This window comes from Corythoichthys intestinalis, chromosome 1, assembly GCF_030265065.1.
Source record: "Corythoichthys intestinalis isolate RoL2023-P3 chromosome 1, ASM3026506v1, whole genome shotgun sequence".
Lineage (NCBI taxonomy): Eukaryota > Metazoa > Chordata > Actinopteri > Syngnathiformes > Syngnathidae > Corythoichthys > Corythoichthys intestinalis.
Window position 1 is genome coordinate 2,766,096 of NC_080395.1, and position 17,077 is coordinate 2,783,172.

Genomic DNA, 17,077 nt, shown 5'->3' on the forward strand with positions numbered 1-17,077 from the left:
ATAAAAAGAATACTTCCTAATTCATTAAAAAATAATTCATTAAATGAATAATTTATCGAATATAAAAAAAATGTGTTTTATATTTACAAAATTACACACAAAATATTATTTATTTTTAATTTATAAAACTGGAAATTTTCTTTTTCTTTTTTCATATTAAAGATTGTAAACTTTTTTAAAGGAAAATACAGCAAAATGTTTTCTTGATTATTATTTCTTAATTTTTTCAATTCATATTTTTATATTTTTTTCAAAAGGAGAAACAATAAAGTATTTTTTATTTTTGTTTTTTCTATATATTTTAACTATATTTAGCAGGTTTTTTGTGGAATATGTGTTTGAACAATTTTTTAAGAGCTTTGAATAAAACGTTAGCATTTTATAGCATTTAAGCTAGCCAATTGTTCTTTTGTTTTATGTAGATCTGCATTTATTTATCTATTTATTTTTACACAATTTGAGGTTAAGATCAGATTTGTAATTGATTGTAACTCGATTATCCGAAATAATTAATCGATAGATAGCTGTATCCCTGATTAAGAGTCAAGATCAGGGTTTCAAACCAAGGTCGGAGTATCGAAGTATGGTTTGAGGACACAAAATTTGTCCTCTTCTGAGTGAGGATTTCGCATCACATCCCTTCATTAATCTCCTTCCCGTCGAGGCGCGACGCTCGTTCCTTTGATTCATTCTTCCTCCACCTCTCGCTCGTTACTCGCTTACCGTTAGCCGTCCTCGTCATTCGGTCCCAAAGTCTCGCCGCGGCTCATTTTCAGGCTCGGCCGTGATCTAATTAATTCTATTTACAATCCGCCGGGCCTCTTGCTTTTAACCACCTGATTTTACCCCCAATTAAAAGTGAACAGAGCACAAGTTGGACTCCTGCCGGGCGCCTCCCCTGACGTGTGCGTGTTTGCTTCTCATCTCGGAAGGTGTGGTTTATTTGAGTAAACAGTCCAGCCGTGGGGATTTGTCAACCTAAATATCAAGCCGCTTAATAACATGGCGTCCAGCCAGCATCGGGGTTTCTTGAGTGGAACTTTCAAGGCAAGGTCGGGGTTTCGCACACGTCATGGTTTTCAAGTCGGTTTAGAGTTGAGGCAGACGAGCACTGCAGATGTCAGAGAATATTTACTGTTTATGAAAATCAATTTTAAAGTGAACAAAACCGAATATTTACTGTTTTCTTATTTGTTTTTGGGGTGAAAACTTTATCTGACAGTGGCTTCATAAGACTGTCATACAGTAAGACAGTCATACTTACAACATGACGCTGTCATGACAGTGTTTCCCCTAGGATTTTTTGAAGCTTCGGTGGTGGGCTGCATCGGAGTCGGACATCATGTCGTGCCACGGCGATTTTTTTCCCCCCATTATTTTCTCCCCCAAGAAGAACCATAACAAAGATATACTTGAAATATTTCATTAGCTAGGCTAATGTCGGAGCTCTCAGCTACGGTACATGTACGTAAAATGCGTAGCCGATTACAGCTACGTTACCCTACGTAATAATTACTGTTGCACCGATAGCATTTTTGTGGGCCCGATACCGATACCTGGCTGTGCAGTATCGGCCGATACCGATACCATTCCGATACCACTCTGTTAGCAAAAAAAAAATACACATATTATAAATATATATATATATATATATATATATATATATATATATATATTAGGGCTGTCAAAATTATCGCGTTAACAGGCGTTAATTAATTTTTTAAATTAATCACGTTAAAATATGACGCAATTAACGCAGATGGCCCGCTCAGACAGATTTAAATGACAGTGCAGTGAAATGCTCACTTGTTGTGTCTATGGAGTTTTGCCGCCCTCTGCTGGCGCTTGGGTGCGACTGATTTTATAGGCTTCAGCTCCCATCTATCAAACACAACAGTTGTTTTGGCTTAAAATACAGCAGTTTCTGTTAAAGAGGAGTGCAAGAGCAGAAACCACTTTTTCAGTCTTGTCTGCGTTTTCCACCATGTGTATATATATATATATATATATATATATATACGTATATGTACTGTATACTTTTCACCAAGATCATCATCCATTGAATATGGTATGCGCGCCGATGTCGTGCTAATGTAGTTACCTCAGTCAAAAATTGTATACCCTGGGCGGGGCCATATGGAGGTAGATTTGTGTCTCGGTATTCGATCCCAAAAAAAGTTGCTTCAATCAAAATACATATTTTCAATTAACATAGTCACTTCAATAAAAAAAAAAGAAAAATTGTGTTTGAATGCAAAAATAAAATTGAAAGTCTTAAAAATGCATTTGAAAGCTATTTTAATTTATTTACTTTTTTGATTGAAGTAATGTTGTTTTGTGTTTGCGCCTCATTTTGGGTAGTGCATTTGTGTCTTTAATATTCAATCAAAAATTAAGTATCCTCATACAAAAAAAAAATATATTTTCAAAAGAAAATTAACTTCAATCAAAAAAAGAATATCAACATAGAAAAAAAAGTTTTTGAATGCGAAAAAAAAAATTGAGACTCAAAAATTTGCATTTGAACACTTAATTTTTTATTAAAAACGTTTTCTTTGATTTTAGCAATCCTTTTTGTGATTGAGCCATATTATGGGTAGGAAATTTGTGTCTAAATCTTCCAATCCCCCCCCAAAAAAGTTACTTGAATAAAAAAAATTAAAAAAAACTTCAATCAAAGAAAAAAATCATTTGAAAAATAAAACTGCCCTCCCCTACTTTTTTTTTTTTTTTTTTTTTTTTTTTTTTTAGTAATATGCAAAGCAAATGACCATCTAAGGTGCTAGTCACATGATCCGTTCAAAAAATAATTTCGACCGACTACAAAAATATCTTTTTTTGTTCATTTCATTCATTTTTGTTGTTTGTTTTCTTGCTTAACAACTTTTATATATGTATATAGGAAAGTCAATTACATGCAATGACACTTTTCAGCCACCAAGGGGAGCCTGGCCTCCCTGAAAAACTCCAATTATGCTTAAGGCTCTCCTGTTACAGGTTTGAGGTCTATTGTTTTTTTCCCTTGGGGGAGGAGCCTGTCAAGTAAAAAACAGCATTTCCTGTTCCCAGCAGGGGGTGCCAGGCCTAATGGGTAATATTTCGATGCAGACGTGTTCAGGCTGGGATACCTCTCATAAATGCCATATATAAAATAACTGAACCTTTTATAAAGGAGTTATTTGTCATTTACTGAAAAAATGCCGACTTCGGCACCCCGCCCAGGTCAGGCCTGTGAACGAAAACTAACTATTTTGATAACTTTAGATTTCATATGTCTCATGAACAGTCTCACCAATTTTGAGGAGGATCCATCTAACTCCTGGTAATGTCTCAGATATGCACCCAGTACATCAGCGTAGTGTTCAAATCAAGGTCTGCGTTAACCGCGTAGGTCCACCGTCACCGCAACGCAGAAGCATAAATCAGCTTTTAAAGCCACGCACGAGTCGCACACACCGCAGCGCAAAATGCACAAATGATGACGGCAATAGTTCCATATGAGCCTCACCTCCAGTCTCAGGTACTCGTTCTGCTCTCTGGAGCTCAGACTGAGCACGACGCTGCTGTGCTTGCGGGTCCGAAGCAGCACCTGCGCCGCAGTCCTCCTGGCCGGCAAGGGCGAGGCCAACTGGTAGCGCACGTGGCTGTGGCCGTCGAAAGAATACTCCGGAACCTCTGCAAAACAAACTCCGCGTTACACGCCGAGAAGAAAAACACAGCAAGGATGGAGATGCTGTGGATGATTTTGCTCCCTGGGGTCCCTTCGCACAATACCCGTCTCTCATCTCCAAATGGTGTGCAACTTCCACTTCCTCTTTTATTCCGGCACGCTTAAGAGGCCAAAGCATCCTGCCGGGAGCCGAATCGTATGCTCGGCGGTTTGTTTTGTCTGCCGTGGCTTCGTCTAAAAATGATTTTTTTGCTGTTTTTAACCTCCGCCAAGGGCGAAAGCGAGTGGAAAGAGGTTATGTACTTTTTCCTTTCTTTGCCAGGGATATTGCTGTTTTTGTAACCAACTCAAAAATGACTTTTTTAAACTTTGGCAATCTTTACCCGAGTCTTAGTTTTCAGGATAACCACCGCCGGGCAAATAGAGATAAAAACAACAGCAGGATCGAAACAGATCATCTGAACTTTCACTTCTTCTAAGAGATGCTCGTGCACTCGTTAGGGGTGGACTCTAAAACCTCTAGAAAATGACACAGAGGCATAGATACGATAATCCTATGACTCCATTATACCCATCAGATGTACGAAGACAGTCGGAAGACCTACGATCACACCGGCGTGTTCAATCCCGTGGTGCCGTAAAAAAAAAGAAATATTTCACATAAAGTACTGCGATCAATTTACTCGAAAGTGCAGATTTCAAACTCTTTCCTAGTTTATGGTAGAAAATACATCAATCCACTAGAGGGCACTTAGGATAACTTCCCAACAAAAGAATTGGGTTGACCTGAGTAGGTTTAATGAAGAAGAAATGCTACTCTTTTGCCTCTTTAATTTATACCAGCACAGTGGCTGAACTTGTTTTATCAATCAGACATAACAATACAATCATACAACCGCACACACACATACTTGAAGTCGGAAGTCCTACGATCACGCCGGTGTGATTAATCACGTGGCACCATAAAAAAATAAACTTTCCACATAGAGTGCTGCTGTCAACATTACTCAAAAATGCAGATTTCAAACTTTTTCCTAGTTTCATGGAAGAAAATACGTCTATCCACTAGGGGGCACCTATGACACCTTCCCAAACAACAGAAGTGGGTTGACTTGAGTAGGCTGAATAAAGAAGAACTGCTACTCTTACTATGCTACTTTACTGTAGTCGTTACTCTTTTGCCTCTTTAATTTATACCAGCACAGTGGCTGTACTTGTTTCACCAATCAGTCGTAACAAAACAGTCATATGACCGCACACAAACATGCTTGCAGTTGGAAGTCCTACGATCACGCCGGCGTGATCAATCACGTGGCGCCATAAAAAATTACCTATTTCATGTAGAGTGCTGCCGTCAACATTACTCGAAAATGCAGATTTCAAACTCTTTCCTAGTTTCATGGAAGAAAATATGTCTATCCACTAGGGGGCACTCATGATACCTTCGCAACAACAGAAGTGGGTTGACTTGAGTATGTTTAATGAGTAAGAAATGCTACTCTTACTACGTTACTTTGGGCTACATGAGAGTCGTTACTCTTTTGCATCTTTAATTTATACTAGGACAGTGGCTGTACTTGTTTCACCAATAAGACGTAACATTACAGTCATATGATCATACACAAACAGGCTTGCAGTTGGAAGTCCTACAATCACGCCGGCGTGATCAATCACGTGGCGCCATAAAAAATTACCTATTTCACATAGAGCGCTGCTGTCAACATTACTCGAAAATGCAGATTTCAAACTCTTTCCTACTTTCAAGGAAGAAAATATGTCGATCCACTAGGGGGCACTCATGATACCTTCGCAACAACAGAAGTGGGTTGACTTGAGTAGGTTGAAAAAAAGAAGAAATGCTACTCTTACTACGCTATTTTGAGCTCCACGAGTCGTTACTCTTTTGCATCTTTAATTTATGCCAGCACGGTGGCTGTAATAATTTCACCAATCAGACATAATACGATAGTCATTTGACCACACAGGCTTGCAGTTGAAAGTCCTATGATCACGCCGGCGTGATCAATCACGTGGTGCCGTAAAAAATTAACTGTTTCACAGAGAGTGCTGCGGTCAACATTACTCGAAAGTGTAGATTTCAAACTTTCCTAGTTTCATGGTAGAAAATATGTCTATCCACAAGAGGGCGCTCATGATACCTTCACAACAACAGAAGTGGGTTGACTTGAGTACTCCGTTACTTTGGGCTACACTAGTTCAATACTGTTTTGCCTCTTTAATTCATACCAGCACAGTAGCTGTATTTGTTTCACCAATCAGACGTAACATTACAGTCATATGACCACGCACAAACAAGCTTGCAGTTGGAAGTCCTACGATCACGCCGACGTGATCAGTCACATGGCGCCGTAAAAAAATATATTTCACATAGAGTGCTGCCGTCAACATTACTCAAAAATGCAGATTTCAAACTCTTTCCTAGTTTCATGGTAGAAAATATGTCTATTCACTAGAGGGCACTCATGACACCTTCTCAAAAACAGACGTGGGTTGACTTGAGTAGGTTTAATGAAGAAGAAATTCTACTCTTACGACGCTACTTTGGGCTACACTAGAGTTGTTACTCTGTTGCCTCTTTAATTTATACCAGCACAGTGGCTGTACTAGTGCCACCAATCAGACGTACTGTATCAAGACAGTCATTGGACCACACTCGCACAGGCTTGCAACTGGAAGTCCTAAAATCACACCGACGTGATCAATCATGTGGCTCCGGAAAAAAATATACCATTTCAAATAGAGTGCTGCTGTCAACATTACTCGAAAGTGCAGATTTCAAACTCTATCCGATTTTAATGGTACAATATACGTCTATCCACTAGAGGGCACTCATAACACTTTCCAACAACAGAAGTGGGTTGTATTGAGTAGGTTTAATGAAGAAGAAATGCTACTCTTTCTCCGCTACTTTGGGCTACTTTTGCCTCTTTAATTTATGCCAGCACAGCGGCTGTACTAATACAGTCATTTGACCACACACACACAGGCATGCAGTTGGAAGTCCTACGATCACGGTGGGGTGTTGTTAAAAAATAACCATTTTCGAATACATTGTTGTCGTCAACATTACTTTAAAGTGCAGATTTCAAACTCTCTCCTAGTTTCATGGTTGACAATATATGTTTCTACTAGGGCTGTCAAAATTATCATGTTAACGGGCGGTAATTAATTTTCTTAATTAATCACGTTAAAATATTTGACGCAATTAACGCACATGCCCCGCTCAGACAGATTTAAATAACAGTACAGTGAAATGCCCACATGTTAATTGTGTTTTATGGAGTTTTGCTGCCCTCTGCTGGCGCTTGGGTGCAACTGATTTTAAAGGCTTCAGCACCCATGAGCATTGTGTAAGTAATTATTGACACCAACAATGGCGGGCTACTAGTTTATTTTTTGATTGAATTTTTTACAAATTTTATTAAAACGAAAACATTAAGAGGGGTTTTAATATAAAATTTCAATAAGTTGTGCTAACATTTATCTATTAAGAACTACTAGCCTTTCTATCCATGGATCGCTTTAACAGAATGTTAATAATTTTAATGCCATCTTGTTGATTTATTGTTATAATAAACAAATACAGTCCCTATGTACCGTATGTTGAATGTATATATCCATCTTGTGTCTTATCTTTCCATTCCAACAATAATTTACAGAAAAATATGGCATATTTTATAGATGGTTTGAATTGCGATTAATTGCGATTAATTACGATTAATAAAATTTTAAGCTGTAATTAACTCGATTAAAAATTTTAATCGATTGACAGCCCTAGTTTCCACTAGAGGGCACTCATAACACCTTCCGAAAAACAAGTGGGTAGTCTCGCGTACATTTACTTGAGTAACTTTTTGAGGAAAATGTACTTCTAAGAAAAGCTTTACCATGCCATACTTTTGACTTAATTAGGTTTAATGAAGAAGAAATGCTACTCTTACGTCGGTACTTTGGGCTAGAGTCGTTACTCTTTTGCCTCTTTAATTTATGCTAGCACAGTGGCTCTACTAGTTTTGCCGCTGAGACGCATCAACAATGATCACATGACTTCATTTTATTAATCAGACAATACAGTCATCACACACAAACAGGCTTGCAGGTGGAAGTCCTACGATCACGCCGGCGTGATCAATCACATGGCATCGTTAAAGAATAAACTATTTCAAATAGAGTGTTGCGGTAAACATTACTCAAAAGTGCAGATCTCACTTAACTCTGAGTTTCATGGTAGAAAATATGTCTATCCACTAGAGAGCACTCATGACACCTTCCCAACAACAGACTTGACTTGAGTAGGTTTAATGAAAAAGAAATGCTACTCTACAACTTTTACTCCCCTACTTTGGGCTACACTAGAGTCGTTACTCTTTTGACTTCTAGTTTCACCAATCAGACGTAACAATACAATCATATGACCACATATGCACTAGCATGCAGTCAGTGATAAATCACGTGGCACTGTTAAAAAAGAACCTATTTTGGAAAGATTGTTGCCGTCAACATTGCTTGAAAGTAGGGCTGCAGCTATCGATTGTTTTAGTAGTCGATTAATCGATAAATCATTAGTTCGAATAATCAATTAATCGGATAAGGAGCATGAAAAATGAAATTAGCTGAGCCTCAAACGGTATAAAAAACAAACAAATGAGGATCTATGTACAACAAACGGAAAAATTGTGCTAACTTGCTAATGCTAACTTTTTTACAATGCTCTTAACAAATGGTTCACACACATATTCCCACAAAAAGTAGGCTATATATACCTATAAAACTAAACTACAAATTCATAAAAATTCAAATTCAAAATTCAAAAAACATTAGCTTAAACAAAATTTAGCTTATGTTGGTCTTAACAGGGAGCACCTGGATTCAGCCATGGGAATTGAGGCGGACTAGAAGGCAGTGTATCCACCCAAATCAATAAAACTAAATGCAAACACTTTCAAAATGTAACTTTAATTAAACGAATACTCCAAGCAACAATATTTAATTCGAATATTTTTTGCTAATTGAATACTCGAGTTAATCGATTAATCGTTGCAGCACTACTTGAAAGTGCATATTTCAAACTCTCTCCTAGTTTCATGGTAGAAAATATGTTTCCTCTAGAGGGCACTCATGACGCCTTCAAAAAAACAGAAGTTGGTAGTCTTGCGTACATTTACTTGATTGCCTTGTTGAGGAAGATGTACTTCGAACCAAAGCTTTACCACGCCATACTTTTGACTTGATTAGCTTTATTTATGCTAGCACAGTGGCTCTAATAGTTTTATGACTGAGATGTATCACAATGACCACATGACTCCATTATACTAATTGGACAATACGGTCACTACACACAAGCTTGCAGTTGGAAGTCCTACAATCACGCCGGCGTGATCAATCACGTTGCACTGTTAAAAAATAATATTTCACATAGAGTTCTGCCTATTTAGTTGCCTGACTGATTGTTTACATACTGTCCAGCAGCAGGAATGTTTATAAAACAAGTAGTGTTTCGTAGCGTCGAAAAATTTTCCGTTCGCCCGCAAACGGCAATTTTCCGATTTTTAAAACATTTTTCAAAACTACTTGTGCTTCAGTTTTTGACCAAATCACATAATTAAGACATCAAAAATTCTGGGACGGTGAGGGGCATAAAGATTTACGGTTCCCCAGAAATTTGCCCAAAAATATCCAATTCATTTCTAATGGGAAAATTTCCCATTCACTTCCCATGGGATTTCCAATGGAATTTACATTGCATTGATGCCATTGACGGCCATGCATGTCTATTTATGCTAATGGACTTGGATTACATTGACACCTATGTAACTCGATGCAACTGACAGCATGGACGTCCAAAATTTTTCCCATTCATTTTTAATGGAAAAAAACAATGTCCCCAATCAACAGGAAATGACCAGATATCCATAGGACGTGTCTGCCAAACTTCCCCAATTCCAATGACGTTTATGGAGGGTCCTGCCATTGACGGCCGTGGACGTCCAAATTTCCCATTCATTTCTAATGGCAGTTACTTTGTTTAATGCCATTGACGGACATGTTTGTCCATTCTATCGATGCCAATGTAATTGGATTCCATTAGCGCCTATGTAAGTCGATGCCATTGACGGCTATGGATGCCAAAATTTTTCCCATTCATTTTTAATGGGAAAAAAAAACAGTGTCCCCAAATCAACAGGAAATGACCAGATATCAATAGGACGTGTCCCCCAAACTTCCCCGATTCCATTGACGTTTATGGAGGGTCCTGCCATTGACGGCCATGGACGTCCAAATTTCCCATTCATTTCCAATGGCATTTACTTTGTTTAATGCCATTGACGGACATGTTTGTCCATTCTATTGATGCCAATGTTCTTGGATTCCATTAGCGCCTATGTAAGTCGATGCCATTGACGGCTATGGATGTCAAAATTCGTTCCCATTGATTTTCAATGGCAAAAAAAAGGACCCCAAAACAACAGGAAATGACCAGAGATCAATAGGACGTGTCCCCCAAACTTCCCCGATTCCATTGACGCTTATGGAGGATCCTGCCATTGACGGCCATGGACGTCCAAATTTCCCATTCATTTCTAATGGCATTTACTTTCTTTAATGCCATTGACGGACATGTTTGTCCATTCTATTGCTAGCCCTGGGCGGGGATAAGATCTGTATAGCCACACAGCAAAGACCCAGATTAATTTCTCCAGAAGGTTTCTAGTTCTAATGTGAATTTCACCGAGTATACGACTAGTACACGCCCAATCCAATTGAAGCGGACGGGTGACAGCGAAAGAACGTTTGTCCATTTCGTTAAAAAAATGCTTTTTTTCTGGGGAGTATTACTCGAGTGGAACGACGCCAAGCTTTGGCAGAGGCACTTTCCCGAGCTTCCAAAATAGACAAGATAATTGTCACAATTTTCCATCTCCTCTCTGGAGTGAACTAACAACGTTTTAGTTTAGAATCCCAGGCAAAAGCTTTTTGAATGTGGTCTGTCTTTGTCATTTTGTTTGATTCTCACGCATTTGTTTCCTCTCTTTGGAGTTGTCACGCTGCGGACGCGCCCTGTCGTTTCATTTGTTTTGGATGTGACGCCTCGCGCGTGTGATTTAGAGAGCGTTTGTCTAGCTGCCAGTTGTTTCTTCGGCTCCTCTGCCAGGCTTTGTTTCCTTTTGCATGATGTATTACATCCATCACTTTGCGCTCTCTGTCATTGATCATTGATTAGCACTCAATCCATTTTTCATCCTGCTCTGATATGAAACAACTTCAAACCTTGAGGAGTACAAGGCGACAAATTTGTTGTGAATTGTGAAAAAAAAAAAGCAAGTCTTTTCTTTTGGACTCCTGATCAAAAGCATGCAAATGTTGAAACGCTAGCGACATTTTTAAAACCAACATTCCGATTTGTTTCCTCACCTGTTGAACCCTATCCTTTTGGAATACGGCGGATAAGCTAAAATGCTAAACCTTTGTATTTTTGAGCTGCTGAAAGGTCAATTATGAGACACTAGTACTGTGCGATATAACGATACAGTTTGTATATTTCCCAAAATTTTGCATGTAAATCGTCATTATCGCCTCAAATAGACCTGTTTCCGCAATGCACATGTTGGCCAGCAGATGGTTCTATTCATACGTCATAGTAGTACCACCAATCGGCCTCAAGATGTCCCTATCTAGCGAATGGACTCCCCTTGCCAACTGAACATCAGTCATACATGTAAGACAATTAATAATAAAAATTCATATAATCCACACAGAACACAGACAACACAATTCCTTCCAATATCAGTTAGGGCTGTCAAAATTATCGCGTTAATGGGCGGTAATTAATTTTTTTCATTAATCACGTTAAAATATTTGACGCAATTAACGCACATGCCCCGCTTAAACAGATTAAAATGACAGCACAGTGTCATGTCCACTTGTTACTTGTGTTTTTTGCCTCCCTCTGCTGGCGTTTTGGTGCAACTGAATTTATGGGTTTAAGCACAATGAGCATTGTGTAATTATTGACATCAACAATGGCGAGCTACTAGTTTATTTTTTGATTGAAAATTTTACAAATTTTATTAAAACAAAAACATTAAGAGGGGTTTTAATATAAAATTTCTATAACTTTTACTAACATTTATCCTTTAAGAACAACATGTCTTTCTATCCATGGATCGCTTTAACAGAATGTTATTAATGTTAATGCCATCTTGTTGGTTTATTGTTATAATAAACAAATACAGTACTTATGTACTGTATGTTGAATATATATCCGTCTTCTGTCTTATCTTTCCATTTCAACAAAAATTTACATAAAAAGATGGCATATTTTATAGATGGTTTGAATTGCGATTAATTACGATTAATTAATTTTTAAGCTGTGATTAACTCGATTAAAAATTTTAATCGTTTGACAGCCCTAGTTTTTTAGCTTCTATTATATATTTTTTTATTATTCAAATAATATGCGACCTTAATGGAAAAAAAGAGAAAAATCCAACCTTCAATACAAGTGCATTCATTCAGTGGGGAAAAAAATCCCACATAAAGAAAAAAATATTTGACATCAAATAATGTGTGTCACAATTATTAGCACCCCTGGTGTTAATACTTTGTACAACCCCCTTTTGCCAACAAAACAAGGTCTGGGGACTGAGATGGCCATGGGAGGAGTTTGATTTTGTCTCCAGTGAACCATTTCTGTGTAGATTTGGCCATATGTTTAGGGTCATTGTCTTGCTGAAAGACCCAGTGACGACCCATCTTTAGCTTTCAGGCAGAGGGCAACAGATTTTGATTTCAAATCTGGTATTTCAAAGCATTCATGATGCCATGCACCCTAACAAGGTTCCCAGGGCCTTTGGAAGCAAAACAGCCCCACAGCATCACTGACCCACCCCCGTACTTCACAGTGGGTATGAGGTGCTTTTCAGCATGCGCATCTTTTGTGGCACGCCAGACCCACTTAGAGTGTTTGTTGCCAAAAAGCTCAATCTTGGTCTCATCTGACCAAAGCACTGTGTACATTTTTGTGTGATTTTTTACCCCCACTGAATGAATGCACTTGTATTGAAGGTTGGATTTTTCTCTTTTTTAGAATATTAGAAGCTAAAAAACACACCTTTTTCAGGGGTGCCAATAATTATGGAGGGCACTGTAAATATTTACATTTGAGCAAAAATATGGGTTCTACAGTGCTGCTTTATTTACACTGGGGAGTTTTAGGATGCCGCACTACTTGATGCATTTAACAAAAATGTGGCAGTGTGTGGTGAAGCTGTCCATATTTTTCATCAAATATTAAGTATTTATCTTGGCATATCGATATTCTGACACAATACTAATACACGGCACTGTCCTTACCCTGGTCGCACTGCTGCCCGGTGTATCCGGGCACGCACTGGCAGCTGAAGGAGCCCCACTCGCCATGGCAACGTCCGCGGCGTCCGCAGGATGGGTAACCCATGTTGACACAGCTGCCGTCGGTGGTCTGGCAGCCCGGCGAGCTGGACCGCGAGTCGGCCGGGGAGCTCAGATCGTACATCTGGAGGATACACGAGACGGGCACAAAGACAAGAAAGGGAGTCGGTTATGAAAAGCGGCGCGGCGGATGTGGAAGTGAGCCATCTCTCTTTGTTGGAGTTCAGTGATTGGAGAAGCTGCTTCACGCTCAAACAGAATGATGAGAGGTCCGAAGAGGAGCCTTTAATGCTAGGCTCCTTGAAGAACTAGCGGTTCAACAATTCATGCCCAGATGTAGAAATTCACTTCAACTCTTCCAAGCTCCCAAGTGACTCAAGTTAGGAAGAGAGAGCTCGTGACAAACTTCCTTCTAATCACTTTCTACAAGGCTGCGGTGCAACTCATGGCCAGTGCCTGACAGCCATAGATTCTGGCTTTGAATCTCTTTGGTTCTACCTCAAAGTCTTGGTCTTGACTTAAAAAAAAAAAACACTGCTTTCACGCTGTCTCAAGCCCACAACATGTCAAAGACAATGATTTGACTCGATCTCAAATACTTGAAGGACCTAAGTTTGACCCTGTCTTGACCGGTCAAAGTATTTGAATTGGTCATGGCATGACTTTGCATCAACCTCTCGAAAGTTTGACCTTGACTCGATTTCTATCCTTAAAGCTGAGCCGTTTGACTTTGTTTCAAGCCCTCAAAGTTTCGTTCTGGACTTGGTCCTAACGCTTCGAGTCTGAGATATCATCTTGACTTTGCATCAAGCTTCAACCCCTAAGATATGGCCCAGTTTTAGTCTCAACTCAGACTCAAAAATACCCTCTTTAGCACTGATCAGTTACAAGAACGTCGGTGCTGCCTGTTTTAGCAGAAACCTCATTGGTTGAACTGTCTGTACTCGATCGGTAGAAAGAAAAACCAGAACCTACAGGGGTCCTTGCGGACCAGTTTGGATACCCCTGCCTTAAGGTTTTAGGTTTGACCCTGGCTTAATACCTCAAAGTTTTGCACATGATCATGGCTTGACTTTGCATTAACCCCTGAAAAGTTTGACTCGATCTCTATCCACAAAGCCGAGCGGTATGACTTTGTCTCAACCCCTTTAAAGTTTCATTCTGCACTTGGTCCTGACCCTTTAAGTCTGAGATATCATCATGACTAAGCATCGAGTTTCAGTCTCAACAGTAGACTAAAGTTTTCAAGTTTTGTCTCAAAGCTCCTTTCTGGACTTGGTCCTGATGCTTTAAGTCTGAGATATCGTCTTGACTTAGCATCAAGCTTCAACACTTCAACCCAGTATTAGTCTCAACTCAGACTAAACAATAGCCACTGTTCAGTTACAAGAACATAGTTCTAGTTATAAGATTTAAATAGTTCACAGCGACTACGATGCATTTTGTTTCAATAGACCTCACCAAACTTGAAGGTCTTAGGTTGGACCCTGTCTTGGCCCCTCAAAGTATTGGTCATGGCATTACTTTGCATCAACCTCTCGAAAGTTTGATCGTGACTCAGTTTCTAGCCTTAAAGCTGAGCAGTTTGACTTTTCCGAACCCGAAGTTTCGTTCTGGACTTGGTCCTAACGCTTTGAGTCTGAGATATATCATCTTAACTTAGCATCAAGCTTCAACCCCTAAGATATAGCCCAGTTTTAGCCTCAACTCAGACTCAAAAAGTATTTGATACACTGCCAATGGGAAAACCCATTGGCAGTGTATCAAATACTTGTTCTATTAGGGCTGTCGAAATTATCGCGTTAACGGGCGTTAATTAATTTTTAAAATTAATCACGTTAAAATATTTGAAGCAATTAACGCATATTACCCGCTCAGACAGATTTAAATGACGATACAGGGAAACACCACTTGTTAATTGTGTTTTATGGGGTTTTGCCGCCCTCTGCTGGCGCTTGGGTGCGACTGATTTTATAGGCTTCAGCACCGATGAGCATTGTGTAAGTCATAATTGACATCAACAATGGCGGGCTACTCGTTTATTTTTTGATTGAAAATTTTACAAATTTTATTAAAACGAAAACATTAAGAGGGGTTTTAATATAAAATTTCTATAACTTGTATTAACATTTATCTTTTAAGAACTACAAGTCTTTCTATCCATGGATCGCTTTAACAGAATGTTAATAATGTTATTTGCCATCTTGTTGATTTATTGTTATAATAAACAAATACAGTCCTTATGTACCGTATGTTGAATGTATATATCCATCTTGTCTTCTTTCCATTCCAAAAATAATTTACAGAAAAATATGGCATATTTTATAGATGGTTTGAATTGCGATTAATTGTGATTAATTACGATTAATTAATTTTTAAGCTGTAATTAACTCGATTAAAAATTTTAATCGTTTGACAGTTCTAATATATATCTATATATATATTAGGGCTGTCAAACGATTAAAATTTTATTCGTTTGACAGTTCTAATATATATTTTAATCGTTTGACAGTTCTAATATATATATTAGGGCTGTCAAACGATTAAAATTTTTAATCGAGTAATTAATCGCAATTAATCGCAATTCAAACCATCTATAAAATATGCCATATTTTTCTGTAAATTATATATATATTCTGTAAAATAAATTGTTGGAATGGAAAGATAAGACACAAGATGGATATATACATTCAACATACGGTACATAAGGACTGTATTTGTTTATTATAACAATAAATCAACAAGATGGCAAATAACATTATTAACATTCTGTTAAAGCGATCCATGGATAGAAAGACTTGTAGTTCTTAAAAGATAAATGTTAGTACAAGTTATAGAAATTTTATATTAAAACCCCTCTTAATGTTTTCGTTTTAATAAAATTTGTAAAATTTTCAATCAAAAAATAAACGAGTAGCCCGCCATTGTTGATGTCAATTATGACTTACACAATGCTCATCGGTGCTGAAGCCTATAAAATCAGTCGCACCCAAGCGCCAGCAGAGGGCGGCAAAACTCCATAAAACAATTAACAAGTGGGCATTTCACTGTACTGTCATTTAAATCTGTCTGAGCGGGACATGTGCGTTAATTGCGTCAAATATTTTAACTTGGGCTGTCAAAATTAACGCGTTAACGCACGGTAATTAATTTTTTAAATTAATCACGTTAAAATATTTGACGCAATTAACACACGTCCCGCTCAGACAGTATTCTGCCTTTTGGTAAGTTTTACAGCAAGGCTTTTTGTGCTGTCTAACAGCGAACTCTTGTGGTCGCTTTGCGACATGGTTTATTGTTTTCTTGCCAGTTCAATATGGCTGCACGACATCTCTGTTGTGCTTATATGATCCTTGGACAAGATTTGTCCGTAAGTATGGTTGTTGTAAAGAATGTACATATTATGTTAATAAGCGAAATGTTTTATTTTTTGTATGGGACACTTTTTGTTTATGTTTAGTGAACCTGTATAGCGTGCTAAGCTAACGTTGTTGCTAATGCAATGCTTGTGTACTTTTTTTGTAGTTTTACGAGGGTCTAAAGAGGACAATGGTTTGAGGCCATTTTATTCATAAATCAGATGAAAAAGGAAGAAGTCTGATTATTAAGGCGTCGTTCACTAGCTGTCTAGCTTTGGAAAAAGTAGACGCTTCGGAGTGAGGGCAGCATAGACAGATTTAAATGACAGTAGAGTGAAATGCCCACTACAGTCTTTATGTACCGTATGTTGAATGTATATATCCATCTTGTGTCTTATCTTTCCATTCCAACAATTTGTTTTACAGAATATATATATAATTCACAGAAAAATATGGCATATTTTATAGATAGTTTGAATTGCGATTAATTGCAATTAATTACGATTAATTAATTTTTAAGCTGCAATTAACTCGATTAAAAATTTTAATCATTTGACAGCCCTAATTTTAACGTGATTAATTTAAAAAATTAATTACTGCCCGTTAACGCGATAAT

At 38.1% G+C, this 17,077-nt stretch overlaps 1 protein-coding gene across 1 annotated transcript in view; it reads right to left on the reverse strand.

Annotated features, from left to right (window-relative positions):
- The window catches only part of si:ch211-186j3.6 (neural-cadherin), a 689,510-nt gene that overhangs the window by 85,326 nt on the left and 587,107 nt on the right, over window positions 1–17,077 (reverse strand). The window contains exons 32-33 of the mRNA XM_057844439.1: window positions 13,046–13,226; window positions 3,509–3,675 (exon numbers count right to left, since the gene is read on the reverse strand). Of these exons, the coding sequence (XP_057700422.1) occupies window positions 3,509–3,675; window positions 13,046–13,226 (348 nt within the window). The remainder of the gene's footprint in view (window positions 1–3,508; window positions 3,676–13,045; window positions 13,227–17,077) is intronic.